Source organism: Lynx rufus, unplaced genomic scaffold (assembly GCF_022079265.1).
Source record: "Lynx rufus isolate CCGP_SWC_20201006 ecotype Redwood Valley unplaced genomic scaffold, mLynRuf1.p SCAF_9, whole genome shotgun sequence".
In the NCBI taxonomy this organism is placed as follows: Eukaryota; Metazoa; Chordata; class Mammalia; order Carnivora; family Felidae; genus Lynx; species Lynx rufus.
In genome coordinates this window covers 112,762,198-112,780,485 of record NW_025814897.1, presented here as the reverse complement: position 1 = coordinate 112,780,485, position 18,288 = coordinate 112,762,198, and the positions used below count along the sequence as shown (strand labels likewise).

The following is an 18,288-nucleotide window of genomic DNA, read 5'->3' as shown; positions in this document are numbered from 1 at the left end:
ACAGATGTCAGAGGCCCACCTGCTGGGTGGTCTGTGAGGCTGGGGTGGCCCTGGTGGCTGCTTGTTTGCCTGGCCCCCGTCCCTCCCCCACCCCACACACCTCCTCCCTTTTGCAGTTCCTCTATGGGGACCCTGGTGTGGGTGGCTCTGGGGGGGGCTTTTCCAGGGGACTAGCTCCTCTTGGGAAGCCCCTGTTGTTCCAAGTGGCTGTCCTGCCCAGTGGGAACGAGCAGACGCCCCAAGCCTCACACCCTGGCCTGACAGCTCTGGGTCTGGGTGAGACTCCAGGGGCCTGGGAGTCTCTTCGTGACAGCAGGCACTTCGAGGGGAGTCGCCAGACCCCAGAAAGGATCGGGGTTGCTAGGAGAAGGCCTCGGGCTTGTGGACGGAACGTCCACATGACCACACGTCCAGGCCTGTGCGTCCTGGGGATGGGGGGCAAGGACGGTGCCGGGCCTCACGAGGCCCAAAATGGGATATTCCCATCAGGCACCGCCTCGCGCTGGCTTTGCGCCAACTGGGCCGTAGTCTTTCCGGGAGGGCGGGCCCCAAGGCCCCGCGGGGTCTCAGACCTCCTACAGATGAAGCAAGGGCTTGTGGGCGATCCTAGGCCCCGCTGGAGTTTTCACGTTTTCCAAAAGTTGTAATGATGTTTTACATTTAAATCGTAAAAAGTTTTTAATCTGTAAGAATTACACATCACTAACCCTTGACTCTCTTTTTCACCAAGAAGTAAGAATGTTGTGCTGTTGGGAAATTGGGTGTCCCCCACGCAGCACGGGCTTGGCGGCTGGGAATCCCGACGGCCACCTGACTGTGCCCGCCACCTCTAGCCCCGGGCGCGAGGGCCTTACAGCCCGGCAGCCACAACCTGTGGCAAAGCACCTACGTATGCCTCTGAGCTTTTAAAGAGGAAACGATCCCAAACCCTGGTTTAGTTGGCGCGGCCAAGAGTACGTCCAGCAGCGAAAACAAAGCGGCTCCGGTGAAGACTTGGCTTTCAGGGAGTTGCAGGCCTCGGGGGCCGAGGCTGTGTCACTGAGAGTCTTGTCCGCGTGCGCCTGCCCGGGGTGAGGGCTTGGGAACGGACTTGGCGTCGCTGCGAGTGCATGTGGCACAGAGACGCATGCGTGACCCACACCGCGGTGACGAGCGCCCGCTTGCATGGTTTGGAGGCCGGAGCAGTTGAGTGGCTGTTCACGTGCGGAGGGCACCTTGTCAGAAGCCAGCCCCCGGTGGTGTTTCAGGGGCTCCGGTCACTGACGCCCGTTCCCACCGTCGTGTTCACGTTGCAGATAAGCCCGACGAGATTGTCCCAGCCTCCAAGCCATCCCGCACTGCTGATAACGTGGCCGTGGAGTCCAGGGTAGCCACCATCAAGCAGCGGCCCACCAGCCGGTGCTTCCCATCCGTCTCCGACATGAACGTGAGTGGCCGTGCCCCGGGGAGGCGGGCGGGCCGTCCCTGCAGTGACAGCTCTCACCTACGGTAACACCTGGAAACGTCGCCCGTTGCACAGGCCAGCCTGGCGTAATGCACGTTAGAACAGACCCACCTGCTGGTGTGGGACCCCCATCCCCGCCAGAACCCCGGGGCTGGGGGGGGGGGCGGGCGGTAATCCCACAAGCTCTGGGCCGCCCCACTGCGGGGTCAGCCCCCAGCCCCAGCCCCGTCTCCCCATCCTCGCTGCCCGCCTTGTTTGTGGCCTCTCACCGCATCTTAAGCCCCATGTGGCCCAGACGCTGTCCGGCCCGGCCTCGGGCCCCAGACCCCGGGCAGAGGGTGCTCTAGGAAGACGGCCTGGGGCCCTGAGCACAGGATGCCAACGAGCTGATGCTCACGTGTCCACCGGGCTCAGCCGCCTCCGGTGCCGCCAACCGGGGGGCGGCCAGCAAGCCCAGCGTTACAGACGAGGAAGCGGCGGGTTGGGCGGCGGCTGCACGGGGAATCCGTTTCCCAAGTGCACGAGGGGAGCTAAGCTCCCCTGGGGCCAGCCCACCTGCCGCAGGTCCGTGCCGGCGCCGCTGGCCTTGGGGCTCCAGGGCAGTCCTTGTGCTTGCTCACCCGCCCCCCGTACCTGGCTCACCCTGTCCCGTGCCGTGAGCCGGTGTTCCTGACCCATCCTGTGGAGGAGGGAAACGGAGACTCCTGCACTGCCCACCCGCTGTGCGCGCTTTCCTACCGAGCGTCTGCCGCGGCCCCTTCTCAGACGTGTCGGCCAGTCCACAGCTCCACGGGGCACCCTGGCATTTAGAGGCCAGGAGCTGGGGGGGGGGGTGGGGAGTGCCCAGCAAGAGCCTCTTCCGGCTCCCTGAGGCTGGTATGTCTTGCCGGCCTCGGCTGGACACGGCTTGCTCCTGGGGGGGCAGCACGGGAAGCCGTGTGACAGGTGGGCACAGGTGCTTCCGTGTCACCCTCCGGGCCCGGGTGCCCTGGGTGGGGCTGGTCGGGGCTCGTCTCACTCCGGGGTCTCTGGTTTGCAGTCCGTGTACGAACGACAGGGGATCGCCGTCATGACGCCCACTGTTCCTGGGAGCCCGAAAGGCCCGTTTCTGGGCCTCCCCCGAGGTACGATGCGAAGGCAGAAATCAATAGGTAAGAAGCATGGCCTCCACCCACAGAGGTTGCCCCCTGGCTCTCAGAGAAGCCCTCAGAGTCCCCCGGGCAGAGCTGCCCCCTGGGGCCCACCCACCGGGGGGGCCCTTTAGACCCCCACACAGACTCAAACTTTTCTACCTGCTGGAAACGACATCCAGCCTCGCGGGCCGAGCGGGCCGTGCTAATGCCAGCGGGGTGACGGGGCACGCGCCAGGAGGGAGGCGGAGGGTGGCCCAGGGCAGCCTAGGAAGCCCCCTCCACCGCCCTGCGGGGACCAGAGTGGCAGGTGGAGGTGGTCGCCCGCTCAACGCGATCCCCACATCCCCCGAACCGCCCGGTCCCTGCCACGTTTCAAGCGGGTGAGCTCAGCGGACACACTTCTAAGGGTGGGTGGGCCACGTTCTAGAACGCCGACAAACTCAATGTACTGCGTGTCGTGGAAAGCCGCGTGCCTTCTTGTTAATGCCCCAGCGATACCTACGGGCACTTCCGGGCATGGCGAACGTGACCCTGCCGGACAGCCCCCCGTGCGATAACCCGACGCTGTCTGTACCGTGTAAAGCCTCAGAGGAGCTGGGCCACTGCCGGACCCGGCTGGACCCGGCGGCCCCAGGCCGGCCCTCAGGGACGCTGCGGGTGATTTCTGGAAGCGCCTCCTGTTATCGGAGGCCTGGCTCCTCGGTCACTAGCGTGAGGTGGCTCCCAGTCCGCTGCTCCTCAAACCCGCCCTCCCCAAGAGCTCAGGGCCACCGCAGAGTAGCGTAGACGCCACTTTGTGCGCTGGCTCTGTTACTGCTTAATAACAATTCATTTCCTCCTGTCAGACAGCAGAATCTTTCTATCAGGTTAGTGAACCTTACGCTTCCGAATCTGTAATCTGAATGTAACCCCTATACTTACTCCTTAAGGCGTATTCTTAAATTACGACTCCTTGGGAAAGTTGTCGGGCGACCCACGTGTTAGCGACTGGTCGAGAAGGCCTTTTAGAAATCCGTCTGTTCGATGCCAAAACGCCCTCCCACAGGAGTACGTTAAATTGGGAATACCCCTATCGAATGGAGATTTTCATTAGAATAAGTTACCGTAGTTTGTCCTACAAGTTTTTTGATTTGAAGTAATCCATTCTGTTACCTCCTTGAGCAACCCGCATGCCCCCCCCCCCCCACCGAGTGAGACCCCAGTGCCTCCCATCTGTCGGTGTCTGTGTCTGTGTTTCGCTTCCGTCTCCTCGAGTGCATTCTGTTGATGTTTCGATACCTCGGACTGTTGGAAAGAGGGTCTGGAAAGCCTGGCCCAGCCGGCCCACACACAGAACTGGGGCCATCGCCATGCCGGGCCCCTCAGCACTTTCACACCCGACATCATCCGCTGCTTCGTCAGGTGGGGTCCTGCCTATGACGTGACCTGACTTTGTGCCAAGTCAGCTGAATGTCGACCCCACTTAATCGTGATGCTGGGAAACCCCCCCGGCCCAGAGGGTCTTAGGCGGGACCCGGACGGGCTCCTGGGGCCAGTGGCCCAGGGTCTGCTCAGGAAGCTGCTCCCGGCTTGGGCTAAGGAGGAGTCTGGGCTCCCTCCCCCCGTGGCCGTGTGTCCCTGATGGCCCGGGAGCACCAATACCCTCAAGCCCTTGGGTGGCCCAGAGAAGTCAGGCAACAAAACGGGTCCCTGTCACAGGGGGTGAGGCCGGCTCTATCGCCCCTCGGCCGCAGCACCAGCCACGGCACGTCAGTCGATGCGGTGGCACCCTCCCCCTCATCTCCCATGGGCAGCGTGACGGTGTCGGCCCCCAGACCCCACGCCCCGGGCCCGGGCCAGGCCCGAAAGGACAGATGCGTCCCGATCCAGCCCAGTCCCGACGCTCGCCCCGCACGCACGTGCGCGCACACATGCGGCTGGCTGCCCCGGGCGCCCCGCCGCGGCCCCACGCGTCGCTCACACCTCTGCTCCGGGCACCACAAGCGGAACATCTCAACAGCACGCACTCAGTGCCTCCCAGTGCCTTCCCCCTTTTCCCTTTCTTTCCTTTTCCCTTTCTTTTCCTTGCGGGGGGGCTCGGACGGGCCCCGTAAGCTCCTGGCGTTGTGGCCTGTGCTGTGCTCCGTGAACAAGTGCTCCCCTGTGAGTGTGCCAGACGTAGGGCAGCGCACCGGCCTAGGGGCTTGGTGGGGGGCTGCCGTCACGGCCTAAAGCTGAGTCTGCCTTCTCCTTTTGCAGGAATAACGGAGGAAGAGCGTCAGTTTCTGGCCCCTCCGATGCTGAAGTTCACCAGAAGCCTGTCCATGCCCGACACCTCGGAGGACATCCCTCCCCCGCCACAGTCCGTGCCCCCGTCCCCGCCGCCCCCTTCCCCCACCGCCTACAACTGCCCCAAGTCCCCGACCCCGAGAGTCTACGGGACCATCAAGCCGGCGTTCAATCAGAACGCCGCCGCCAAGGTGCCCCCCGCGGCCCGCTCGGACACGGTGGCCACGGTGATGAGAGACAAGGGCTTGTACTACAGGAGAGAGCTGGACCGCTACTCCCTGGACTCCGAGGACCTCTACAGCCGCAGCGCCGCCGCCCAGGCCAACTTCCGCAGCAAGCGGGGCCAGATGCCCGAAAACCCGTACTCGGAGGTCGGCAGGGTGGCGAGCAAGGCCGTGTACGTGCCCGCCAAGCCCGCCCGGCGGAAGGGCATGCTGGTGAAGCAGTCCAACGTGGAGGACAGCCCCGAGAAGACGTGCTCCATTCCGATCCCCACCATCATCGTGAAGGAGCCCTCCACCAGCAGCAGCGGGAAAAGCAGCCAGGGCAGCAGCACCGAGATCGAGCCCCAGGCCTCCGAGCAGCCGGGCCAGCTGCGGCCGGACGACAGCCTGACCGTCAGCAGCCCCTTCGCCGCCGCCATCGCCGGGGCCGTCCGCGACCGGGAGAAGCGGCTGGAGGCCAGGAGGAACTCCCCGGCCTTCCTGTCCACGGACCTGGGGGACGAGGACGTGGGTCTGGGGCCGCCCGCCCCCCGCGTGCGCTCCTCCAACTTCCCCGAGGAGGCCGACTTCGGCGAGGAGGGTGGCGCCGAGCCGCTGTCGCTGCCCGCGCCGGGGGCGGCGCCCAGGGAGCCCGAGAACCATTTCGCGGGCGGAGGCGAGGCCGCAGCTCAGGGGGAGGCCGGCAGGCCGCTCAATTCCACGTCCAAAGCCAAGGGCCCCGACGGCGGCCCCGCGGTGCCCCCCAAGGGCGGCAGCGCGGCCGGCCCCGAGAACTACGTCCACCCGCTCACGGGGCGGCTGTTGGACCCCAGCTCCCCGCTGGCCCTGGCGCTCTCCGCAAGGGACCGAGCCATGAAGGAGTCGCAGCAGGGCTCCAAGGGGGAGGCCCCCAAGGCCGACCTCCACAAACCTCTCTACATCGATACCAAAATGCGGCCCAGCGTGGAAGCAGGCTTCCCTCCCGTCGCCAGGCAGAACACGCGGGGGCCCCTGAGGCGGCAGGAGACGGAGAACAAGTACGAGACCGAGCTGGGCAAGGACCGGAAGGGCGAGGACAAGAAGAACATGCTCATCAACATCGTGGACACGTCCCAGCAGAGGTCGGCCGGCCTGCTGATGGTCCACACCGTGGACGCCGCCAAGACCGACCGCCTGCTGGAGGAAGAGGAAGAGAAGGCCGACGCGGAGGCCAAGCCAGACAGCCCGCTGTCCGAGGTGCCAGAAGGCGCTCCCGAAACCGAAGGTGCTTTACAGATCTCCGCCAGCCCCGAGCCCGCCGCCGCCGCGCCCGGCAGGACCATCGTGGCGGCGGGCTCCGTGGAAGAGGCGGTGATCTTGCCATTCCGCATCCCTCCTCCCCCTCTGGCATCCGTGGACTTGGACGAGGATTTTATTTTTACAGAGCCATTGCCTCCCCCCCTGGAATTTGCAAATAGTTTTGATATCCCCGATGACCGCATCGCTTCCGTCCCCGCCCTCACGGACTTGGTCAAGCAGAAGAAACACGACGCCTCCCAGCCCCCTCCGTTGAACCCCAGCCAGCCGGCCAACTGTGCGGACGGTAAGAAGCCGGCCGGCCTCTCCAACTGCCTGCCCGCCTCGTTCCTGCCACCCCCCGAGAACTTTGACGCCGTGACGGACTCTGGGATCGAGGAGGTGGACAGCCGGAGCAGCAGCGACCACCACCTCGAGACGACCAGCACCGTGTCCACGGTGTCCAGCATGTCCACGCTGTCGTCCGAGGGCGGGGACAACGTGGACACCTGCACGGTCTATGCGGACGGGCAGGCGTTTACGGTGGACAAGCCCCCGGTGCCTCCGAAGCCAAAAGTCAAGCCCATCATTCCCAAGAGCAACGCGCTTTACCAGGACGCGCTGGTGGAAGAAGATGTGGACAGCTTCGTCATCCCTCCCCCGGCGCCCCCGCCCCCGCCGGGCAGCGCCCAGCCTGGGGCCGCGAAGGTGACGCCGCCGAGGACCTCCAAGCTGTGGGGTGACGTCTCGGAGGTCAGAAGCCCGATCCGCTCGGGCCCGAAGGCAAACGTGATCAGCGAATTGAACTCAATCCTGCAGCAAATGAACCGAGAGAAATCGGCCAAGCCGGGGGAAGCATTGGATTCGCCCACGGGCACCAAGCCCGCCAGCCTCGCTCCCAGGTAAGTCCCACAGTCGGCTTAGACAGAGACTGCCCCCTGCCGGCCTTCCCACCTCGCCCAGTCAGTGCTGGCCAGGAAGTGCCCTTGGGGAGGAGCCGGAGCGGACACGCGCGGGCCACACCTGTTACACAACGCTTGCGTCCCTTTCCCCTCCTCTCCTGGACGCCGGCACAGCCGAGTGCGGACCGCATCCACGCTGGCAGGACGTGGCTCTCCCGCGTAAAGACCTGAGATAGAAGGCAGCCAGCCACGGCAGACCATCCCTGCCCTGGCTTCCAAAGAGGAGCGCTGCTCCCTGTGGTTCCGTGCTCTCCAGATCCTTGCCGGGACCCCCACCCCTCCCCCCGCCCCGTAAGGCCATTCTGGAGCCTCGCAGAAGCCAAAACGGGTGAGCTCCACCAAGCTGGCGGCAGGGGAGTAACCGTGCCCATGGAGGGTGAGCAGGTCGGGGCGCGCACACGTGCGCGTGTGTGGTGAAGCGTGCACGGATCCTTCTCGCCTCCTCCCGTCGCCGACCGGCCAGAGGGCTGGGGAGGTGCCAGGCTGTGGCTTCACTAGTCAACTCGGAGGGAAATGGCAGCCCCCCCCGCCGGCCCTTCCCATCCCGGCTGGCAGGCGTCACGGAAGGAGGCGGCCGGTTGCCCACGGGGTAGCCGGTCACAGTCTGACACAGAGTTCGAGGTGCTGCCGTCGCGGCTGGGGGTAGAATGTGAGGGGCCGCTTGTGAGGCTCTGCCCAGGCACGCCACGCCCTAGAGCGGGCCGCTGGCTCTCTGCCTGGAGCCTCTGCCCAGACCCTGGGGGTGCCGGGCGCTCCCCCCGCTGTCCCGGGAGCCCGTTGTTTGCTGGCCTCCTCCGACGTCCGCGCCTAGGTGTTGACGCTTTGACTGACCCGTCTTCTCCGTACTCCCGTCGGACAGGCGTTTGACTCACACGTCTTGGGCCGTTAACCAGCAACACCACGCCGTGGTTGGGCCTGCACGTGCGGGCCAAGAGCCAGTTTCCCCAGCTGTCTTTCCATATGGACGTAAATCAATTTCTCACGTGGCTCGCGTTACACCCGGGAGAAACACCGATTGGCCGGCCGTGGTAGAAAGAAGCAGCACGGTAACACGCCGTCTTTGCATAGAGAATCCACCACCAACTGTGAGGTTCAAACAGTACCGCCAGTTGAAGACAGAGTCCGCGGAAGACCCCGTTTCTGGTAGACGTCTACACACAACTTCAAATGTTAGAAACTCAAAAGTCCTAAAGGACTTAAAAGCGGTCGGTTTTGCCCCTTCCCCTTAGGTAACAGTACAGCTCTTCATCGCTCCCTGACGTGAGAGCACAAGTATTCGGATGCTTTCTCCCCGTGTTTCACACCGTACCGGGTGCTGGCATGTGAGCGAAGCATCTTGAGGATACTGACTGGGGAGCAGGGGGGCAGGTAGGGACTGTACCCATTCTCCAGGAAGAGTGACCGAGACGCCGAGTGGCAGGTCCCCGTGCGCGGCGGGAGGCCGAGCGGGGACTCGGGCTGAGGTCTCCGCCTGGCGCTTCGCCTCCTTAGCCACGTCTGAGCACGCACGGGAGGGTCCCGAGGGAGGAGTCCAGGGCTCAGGCTGCCGAGGCTCCCCTCCCCGGTCCAGGGGCCTCCTCCGTGCCTTCCCCAACCGGGTGAGCCCCCCCGGGGGTCGGGGGCAGCGGGCGTCGAGCTGCGCCTCCCCAGGGCTTCCCCGCCCGCACTCCCCTAGCGGGGAGGGGCCTCGGGGCACACGTCACCCGGCGGAACCCGCCGGATTTCTGGAGAGCTGCTGCAGGACCGCCTCCAAGCGGTGCTCAGGAGCCAAGGACAGCCGCCCCCGGTCCGTTCTGCTATTTATAACCCAATTCACTCACAACGCGAACATCAGCTGGCACCTACTGAGGCCTCACCAGATGCCGGGCCCCGTGCTCTGCGGGGCCTGAGCTTCTGCCCGGTGAGCACAGGAGCAAACCGGAGGCCGAGAGGGGGAGCGCCTGGCCAGGGTATTCCACCGGAAGGCAGAGAGCCCGACCTCTGACCCAGGGGGCGTCTCAGGGTCCGACTCCTGCGCCCTTGGAGGAGCCAGAGAACAGCCTGGGAGGAAGGCGCGGCCGGCCAACTGCCCGCGGGGCTGAGTTCGCCGAGGGTGGCTCGCCCGAGCCCGGCCGCACACCCAAGGCAGCTCTCTGCTGGTCACCAGACGGCCTCCGGCACCGGTGAGCACCCGCAGCTGGCGTCCTATCCTCTGCTCTCGGCCAAGGCTGGCACTGATGTCGGTGGCAGCCGATGGCCCCGAGGCCCAAGGACGGAGAGGAAAGTCATTGCCTTTGGGCACTAAACTGGGCACTCTGCCGGCTCCCGAGGCTTTGCTGATCCCACGGCCTCACCAGGCAAAGCCCTAAGTGGATATGGGCTGCTGACAAGGGTGAGGCTGGTGACAGCTGCTGGGCAGGGGACGGGAGGGGAGGCCGGGCTGCCCCCTCGCTTGCGGGTCTGTCCCCGGGGCAGGCCTCTCCCCTGCTGGGTCTTGCCTTGGTTGTCAGACCTGGGTATTTGCCCGTTTGGGGAGCAGACACAGCCTGCAAACTCACCCGCCAGGACGCTCCCTGCCACGTCTACATGCATCTCGAGGCTCCTGCCGGCACGGCCCTGGCGGCGTGAGGCCCAGGCCCGCGATGAAGGGCGTCCTCCTGAGGACAGGGAAAGGTTCTTCTAGGCAGACGGAGGGGCGGCCGTGTGCGCGAATCGCATCCCCACAGAAGCGGTGTGGTCTCCCGAGAGAGGGCCGAGTTTCGGAGCTCACCCCTTTGGGGTCACCTGCCCCCTCGGGTCCTTCTTAACAAGTGCGGTGAGACCCTCACTTCTCACCAGAGCCCAGGGTGGGACAGGGGCGACGAGAGCGACAGGCCCTCGCTCACGGGGGACACGTGTGTCCGTTCCCTGAGATCGGAGAGGACACGGGTCTGGGGGTGTCTGATTACGAATACCTGGTAAGAAGGTGAGCAGGCAGCCTTCCCGCGTACTATCGTGGGAGGCGCCTCCTCGGACCACCTGGAAACACCCCGCCAGGCAGGCAGTTCACGGGAAAGGGCGCCTTCAGCCGCCCAGGCTGACTTTTCCAGGAAGCAGCCTCAACTCTGAAGAGAGTGTCAACCTAGATCAAAGGGCAGGGAGTGGGTGAGGACGCGGCAGAGCCCCGGCCGCTCCCGGGAAGCTCAGAGTCAGGGTGCCGGCCCGGCCACCCTCCCTCCACTGCGCCGCAGGGTCCCCACGAGTGGTGTTCTCCCCGCTGGGGAGTGCCTGACGTTTTGCCGGAGGTGGCGTGGCGAGGGCAGGCTCCCCCAGGGCAGAGCTGGGAAGCGACGGGACACCATCCTTGGGCCCGGAAGCCTCACTGGCCGTGAGTCCCCGGGCTGCAGTGTGGTAGGAACCAGTGCCAGGCCGGAGGGCCGAGCGGAGCAGGAGGGGTCCACGCCCGCAGGGGCCCGGGCCCTGGGACACTGAGCAGCAGACACACACGGTTAGTGATCGTCTCTCCTGAGCCTTGGGACCCACCCCCGAACCAGACGACGTTCCAGGTCTCTCCTCTGGGGAGCTGCGCTCGCGAGGGGGAAAACAGACAGTAAGTGATGAGACAAACCCAGAGCACAGCAAGTGCCACAAAGGAACGAAAGTATATTCACAAGTCGAGTCGGAGTGCGCATGGGCAGGAAGGAGGTGACCGTCCTTGAGGTCCTTGAGGAAGGGACCTTTGAAGGACCTGAAATACGAAAAGGAGCCAGCTGTGTGGAAAACCAGGAGCGGAGCGTCCCAGGCACGGGGACGCGAGCACAAAGCCCAGAGGCCAGAAAGCGCTCTCCACACCGAAGAAACTGAGGCCCCCGGAGAGGGCTGGCAGACCGTGGGGGGTGGCGGAACTGCGTTCCGAGCAACGGCGGCCATCCCGGGCTTGCTCCAGGCTTAGCCTGACCTCATCTCCGTGTCATGAAGATTACCGGCAGCCAGGCGGCTCTCGTGGTGGCACAGGTACCCTTCAGCAAGCTGCTTCAGGGTCCACGTGCAAAGGCCAGCGGTCCTGCGCTCCACAGACGAGGGGGTAGATTCGAAGGCCGAGGGCCTCAGGAACGCAGAACAGCTCCGTTGGCCTGACTTACACGCTGTGGCGCCCCAGACATCGTTTCCAAAGCGAGATACGCACGCTGCTCTTTGCCCAGCATCCCCATGGCCCCGGAAAGTCAGTCTCACTGTGACCCTGTGTGTGCCGGGAGGAACAAGGACAGCACAAGCTGGTGGGGATCCCCGTCTGGCTCCCGTCCGGAGGGCCTGGCATCAGCTGGGTCCCCAGGCCCCTCTGGATCACCTACCCTTCTCGGTGGGCCCAGCGGTAACGTGGGCCTGGCCCTGCCCACCGCCCAGACACAGATGGGCTTGTGGGGGAGGAAAGTCATCCCCTGGAGGCCCCGGGGGTGGGGGTCCAGGCTGCCTGGAGGTGTGAGTAGGGCCCAGTCATCGGGAAAGCGGCCCTCAAGCTCCTGGCTGCCCTTCTGAGGCCCCCACATGGCCGCCCCCCCTGTGTCAGCCCTCGCCTGGCCCCTGCCTCCGGCTCTACGGCAACTCTGCAATATTGGTCCTGAGAGCCTCCTGGTTTTAAAATAAATCAATTTGGGTTGTTAAAAAATTATCTGTGCCCAGCTGGTCCCAGAGCACAGACTTCAAACCTGGCTCAGTAACAGAAGCTGCTTAATGGCATTTTCATAACCTCAGTGCCGTCAGGCCGGCTTTATCATCTCGTGGCCCCCGATTGAAGTGTTAAGGGGATGTCGGTGCAGATAATTAGGCGAATGCTACTCACAGGGGCTCGCGAAATTTGCTTTCGGTGTGTTTTCTCGTAGACCGTGTTCCAAGAGGGTTCTCCCGGCCCGGCTGCGGGCTGCCCCTTGCTCACGCGACCTCCCGTTGCAAGTCTGGTCCTTAGGGTCTCTCTTTCCGGTCTGGACATTAGGATCGGTCCGCGGGAACGCATCAGGGGGTGAATGCTTCTCCCTGAAACCTGGGTTCCTTCTTTTTTTTTTTTTTTTTTTAATTTTTTTTTCAACGTTTATTTTAGTTTTGGGACAGAGAGAGACAGAGCATGAACGGGGGAGGGGCAGAGAGAGAGGGAGACACAGAATTGGAAACAGGCTCCAGGCTCTGAGCCATCAGCCCAGAGCCTGACGCGGGGCTCGAACTCACGGACCGCCAGATCGTGACCTGGCTGAAGTCGGACGCTTAACCGACTGCGCCACCCAGGCGCCCCCCTGGGTTCCTTCTTGACCTGCTTGGACGTGAATGTTCCGGCGGGAGGACCCAAGGCACCCGCTCACGCACCCGGTCCGGCTCTTGTAACCTCGCTCATGTCACTTAACACGCCGATCAGGAAACAAGCTTAACTGTCTCCACCCGCCATCCACCCAGCAACGACACCGCACACCGACTGTGGGCCAGAGCCCGGCGGATGCAGACAGACTGGGGCCCTCGGGGTGCTCAGGGCCCGGGGTGGCTGTGAGTTCTGGGCATCAGAGGCAGCAACAGGCCCCAGGCGTGGAGTCGGGGAGAGACACCGATGGCAGCGCTCGGACCTCGGGCAGGCTTGGTCCTGACTTGGTTCTCCTCCCCATCCCCCGTGTGTCTGTAACGCCCCACCTGTCGAAACGCTGTGCAGACAGCTTAAGCGCGGACAGCAAACACGCCGAGCCGTCGTCACTGAGCGGCCTCTGGCCCACGTTCAGCGGTGATCGTTCCGGAGGGAGACGGAATTTGTAAACACAGTGAGAAAGCCACTTGACTTTGCCTTCCCCCATCCCAGGTACCCGGTACTGACTGATGGCATAACAGCACGTCTCTGTGCGTGTCCCTGGTCAGCTCTCAGTTCTTGCTTTAATTCCGCTTCCATGTGGATTTGATCTAAAAGGCGGCATAGAGAGTGCTGATCCAAGGGAGAGTGTGTGTGTGCGCGTGTGTGTGCGCGTGCGCGTGTGTGTGTCTGTGTTCCAAACGAGGGCAACAGATTCCTGTGTGTTCCACCCGGGAACCCAGCAGTTGCTTAGCAACGTAATGATCTCTGCAACCAGGAGGATCCTGTGAATACTGTCAGCGTGGGGGAACCGAGAGTAACAGAGCTACCGAGGAGGAGGGCAGGATGGGCCAGCCCAGGGCCGGCCTTCACTCTGCCTCTCCGACTCTCCCGGTTACTCCTTCCGGGGCGACACCCCGCAGGGGTCAGGGGCCGGCCCCAGACACGTGGCCAGATCTGATGTCCCCCCCATCGTTAGCCGCCGGGCCCTCATCTCCTACTGTGTAGATTTGCAGCAAAGCACGGGAACCCGAGGGGCGCCCTCCCGCACAGGGCACGTTGATTCGGCCTTCACACTGCCGGCGCAGAGCCCAACTTGGGGCTCGAACTCACGAACCAGGAGGTCGTGACCTGAGCCCAAACCGAGAGTCAGAGGCTCGACCGCCTGAGCCACCCAGGCGTCCCCCGTGTTGTCTCTTTCTTGACAGGCTTTCCCTGACGACGGTCTTCTCTGTACTTACGTGCTCCCAAGCCACAGAAGGCAGGGTCGTGCATTTCCCATTGTAACCACGAAAGCAAGGCCCGTGTTCATCCTCCGCTCTGGGCTGCCGTGTGGACCGCCCACTCGGCCTGCCTCCTTGGCCAAAAAGGACGAGCATCAGTAGATTCTCGGCCAGTGTCCGTACCACTGCTTTCGTTTCATCTGTCGAAAGAAGCTGCTCTGTTTTAATTTTAATTAATTTTGCAGTGTTGTCTCAAGCCATTCCATTCTGTCATTTTCACGTGCTCTCGTGATGGGTGTTAACAGAAGAGGGTCGTGCTGAGCAGAAGTAAGTGCCGCCCGCGAAACTGCCTTGACCTCTGGGGTGTGCTGCTGTCCCTCCCTGCTGCCCACCCGTGTGTGGCGGAGCCTCCTCTTTGCCTCTGACGCTAGACGCAGCCGCCTGCGAGCTTTCCTTCGAAAACGAACACTCCCAGCTAAGTGAGGACGGTTGGGAGACTTGCAGTGGGCGAGCGGTGCCGACCAGCGGCCTCTGCTCAGAGACGCCCCCACGCCCTGGCCATGGGGCCCGGGCTTGGGGACCGACTCCCACACCGTACCGCTGTGCTGGGGCCGCCCGGAGCCGGGGTCCTGGGCGCCGTCGCCACGCCACGTCACCTTGGGAGAAGGCACCCCGGGACTGTTGCCGCGAGGCAGCGCCCGAGCAAGGGGGCTCTTGTGGGAGGCTCGCCCACTCTCCACGGCACGGCTGTCCTCTCCCAAAGGTCCTTGGCCCGAGTTACCAACTCGGATCGCCTCTGGATGGAGCAGCCTTGCGTTGACTCGTGATTTCATGTCCACCATCTTGGCTCAACTGCTGTTATCGCAGCAGAACGAACGGGTCTTCCCCCGAACAGATGGGCCCTGCCGCTGTGCCCTACCACCGGGGGGCAGGCAGAGAGGCCGCGCTAAAGAGCACCCCACGGCGTTAGCCGCGGCCCAGGCTGGCACCGGAGTGGGCTCTCTCCAACCCGCTCGGGCACCAGAATCTGCAGGCTTCTCCTTAAATCTTTGCTGCGTCCACAGCCGACCCCTCCCTGGGGAACCCGGATCTAGATACGGGAGGTGCCGGTTCCCTCTCCCCGCGTGGGGGGCCGGACGCCAGCAGGGCTCCTCCCCCTTGATGCTGAGTAGCCCAGCCTGGCAGTAGCACATGGGTGGTCTTTACCCTCCGGTATAACCAGCACCCACAGCCCCCGGGGCTTCTCGACCGGGTTAACAGACCCCACCTGGGGCGCCTGACCCCCCAGGAAGCTGCCTGTGGATGGGGCGGGGCGGGGGGGGGGGAGTCCCTCGACAACTGCTGCCCCAGCATTCCGTGCTTAAAGCCACAACGGCTGCCACCGAGTGGGGAAGTGCCACGAGGCTTAGAGGCCTCGAGGCAGCTGACTGGTGGTTATACCCAACTCTATCAGTGGCAGAGAAAACAAACAGCAGCAAAAGGAAAGCTGAGGCAGAGAGCAAGCAGAGCGGGCCGCGTGCCCAGCTCACCCCTCCCTTCATAGAGGCCCCCCCATCCCTGTCCTTGTCTGTTTTCACCGCCCACCACGTTAGCACCTGTGCCACTCTCCCCGCGCTCCCGAGCAGGCCCCCGCTCTCGCCGGCTGGGAGGGAGGGGACCCCAGCTCACACACGGAGACAAAGGCTCACAACGCGCACCCACTGGTGTTTGGCCGGGATCTTTCTGGAAGGGGGCGGGTGGTCCATCCACACTCCCGTGAATGAGCCCAAAAGGCAAGAAACCCACAGCTGCTCTCGCCGCCTCTCCAGGGGCTGTGGCTGTCCCCGGGCAGCGGCACGGATATGCCTTCAGTTTGGGGGCAGCAGGGAAGAAGGTGAACCGGAGCCCGGGGGCCGGACGGCCTGCTGCGGGCCCTGGCCAGGGCCAGTGAGGGGCTGCACCTAAGAAGGCCCCTCTGCACAGGCGAGCACACAGACCAGAGCCTCCTCTGGTAGCACGATGCAGCCTCGTCACCCCCTCAGGGCCAGTGCAGGCGGAACCTCAAAGATGAGGCTGCCCCCGGCCCGGCCCCTGGAGTGCACCTGCCACAACAGGAAGGGCATGGGGGGGACTCCCGCTGCCACTCGGGACAGTGGGGTTCCTTTCAGATCGCTGCTTCTTTGCCAAGCATCAGACACACCACCGGCGAGCCTCTCACGCTGGCTTCACGCAGGGCTGAGACCGCCGAGCGAACCACCCCATCCCGCAGCAAAATGGCCCTGCCGACGCTGGGCAAAGTCACAGCGCTCGGGCCCAGTACAGGTTGTGTCTTGGCAAATCGCCCCTTGCTTGCTCTCAGGGTCCGTGGACGGTTTCCTCAAACCCCAAGTGCCCCCAAGCTAGGCGTGGGGCTGCCCACTCACTGCAGCAGGGCCTGAAGGCCTGACAGGCAGCTGGGAGAGAGAGTCTCCCCCGAAGGGCGCTCTACCTTCTACCTGCCCAAATGGAGGCAAAAGACATCCTCGCCTCCCGCTGGCGATCTACCTGTGATGTCCCCAGACACATCGCACCCAGGGAGCAGGACCTCGTTCAGGCCCCGACCTCAGGTCTTCGAGGGAGCCCTTAAAAGCGCCCCAGCGGCCAACCTCGTCTGGCTCTCGCTGCTCCCGCGGCACAGGCGCTCCCCCCCCCCCCGTCCCCGCGCAGGGCCAGGTGGGTGGGCGGCCTTGGCGTGTGTGCTGTGGTGTCTTCTCGGAACTCTGCCTCCTGCCCCCTTCCTCCCTGCCCCGGTCCTGGCGTGGCGCGTCGTCCGCTCACTTGCCAGTGCGCCTGCCCTCAGCATGTCTCCCGCCGCCTCCTCGGCGACCTGCGTCCCGCAGGCCCCGCGCCGCGACCCGGCTTGTGACGCTCTTCTCTCTTGTTGCCGTTTCAGAAGCCCAGAGGTCATGAGCACCGTCTCAGGTACACGGAGCACAACGGTCACCTTCACGGTTCGCCCGGGGACCTCGCAGCCCATCACCCTGCAGAGCCGGCCCACAGACTTTGAGAGCAGGACCTCAGGAACGAGGCGCGCCCCGAGCCCCGTGGTCTCGCCAACGGAGATGAACAAGGAGATCCTGCCCGCCCCCCTGCCCGCTGCCGCTGCCGTCCCTTCCCCCACGCTCTCAGAGGTCTTTAGCCTTCCAAGCCAGCCCCCGGCCGGGGACCTGTTTGGCTTGAACCCAGCGGGACGAAGCAGATCGCCGTCCCCCTCCATACTGCAACAGCCAATCTCAAATAAGCCTTTCACGACTAAGCCTGTGCACCTGTGGACCAAACCAGACGTGGCGGACTGGCTGGAAAGTCTCAACTTGGGTGAGCATAAAGAGACCTTCATGGACAACGAGATTGATGGCAGTCACCTACCAAACCTTCAGAAGGAAGACCTAATCGACCTTGGGGTGACTCGGGTCGGGCACAGAATGAACATAGAAAGGGCTCTGAAACAGCTGCTGGACAGATAAGGGTGGCTGCTCCTTTACCTTCACAGACTCCTTGTTATAAGTAGAGATGGGCTTCTACTGAAATACGCGGGCGGCCAAGCACGGTCTGTGAGCGCCAACCCCATTCCACGGGTTCGTCTCCCGGTACCCAAAGAAACGCCGAGTGTGTCCGGGTGTGGCCGAGCGGAAGCCTGGCGGCTCCCCCACTCTGCACGGGGGCTTCACGGGCTGTTTCTGTGCAGCGGGGGACAAGGGGAGGGAGTCCTGCCACCACGGAAAGAGAGTCACGGCCTGCCTCGCGGCGTGCAGGTGACCTCCCTTTGCCAGGTCCCAGGGACGCCCCCGCCGGTTTAGCGCGGGAGCCCGGCTCTCGCAGGCAGACACCGGTGCGCTCCAGATACCTCCCGAGACCTCCCTCCTCTGCTTTCCGGGCAGCTCCCGCCCCCACCCCCGGCCCGCCTCAGTTCGCGGCCTCCGGGAGGACACTCCATGCTCACTCGCTCCTTTCTTTCCTGCACTTGGCTTGCGGTAAGCCACCCCAGGCCTGTCTCTCCGGTGCCCCTCGCTGGGCCCCAAAGGTAGAGAATCTGTTTTTTTTCCTTTGGATTCTTTACCCCGCCTCCTCCCGCGATGTGCATCCGTGGTTCTCTGGCCAGGAAGTTCCTGGCCGTGGTGGGGAGTCTGATGGGATCGTGCCCGGCTTTGCTTAGCTTTCTTTCTTTCTTTCTGCAAATCTATTAGCATAATTCCAAAGTGGTCAAACAGATGTCACGTGGAGTTAGTCAAAGCACAAAGTCACGATTCCGAGCAGGAGGGGAGGCCCGGCCCCGGGAGCCAGCCGGTGCGCGGCCGCCTGGGTCTCTTCTAGGGGAAGAGCGGGGAGTTGTCCGCCGAGCGTCCCCGGCGCGGTGAGAAGGGGATTCTCTGCCTTTCGCACGTTTTTAAAATGGAAAGCGTGTCTCGTTCTGCAAAGATCAGAGCAGGTGAGCGTCCACTTTACCACGAGGGGGAGACACAAGGCTAATGGCGGGCATGTGCTGC

The 18,288-nt window shown here is 64.0% G+C and overlaps 1 protein-coding gene across 2 annotated transcripts in view; it reads left to right on the top strand.

Moving 5' to 3' along the window:
• Nucleotides 1–17,268, top strand: part of SHANK2 (SH3 and multiple ankyrin repeat domains 2) — a 431,931-nt gene extending 414,663 nt beyond the window's left edge. For both annotated transcript variants that reach the window (XM_047071362.1, XM_047071363.1), the window contains 5 exons: nucleotides 1,296–1,426; nucleotides 2,484–2,595; nucleotides 3,423–3,443; nucleotides 4,816–7,225; nucleotides 16,698–17,268. In XM_047071362.1, coding sequence (XP_046927318.1) covers nucleotides 1,296–1,426; nucleotides 2,484–2,595; nucleotides 3,423–3,443; nucleotides 4,816–7,225; nucleotides 16,698–17,268 — 3,245 coding nt within the window. The remainder of the gene's footprint in view (nucleotides 1–1,295; nucleotides 1,427–2,483; nucleotides 2,596–3,422; nucleotides 3,444–4,815; nucleotides 7,226–16,697) is intronic.
• The last annotated feature ends 1,020 nt before the right edge of the window (nucleotides 17,269–18,288 follow it).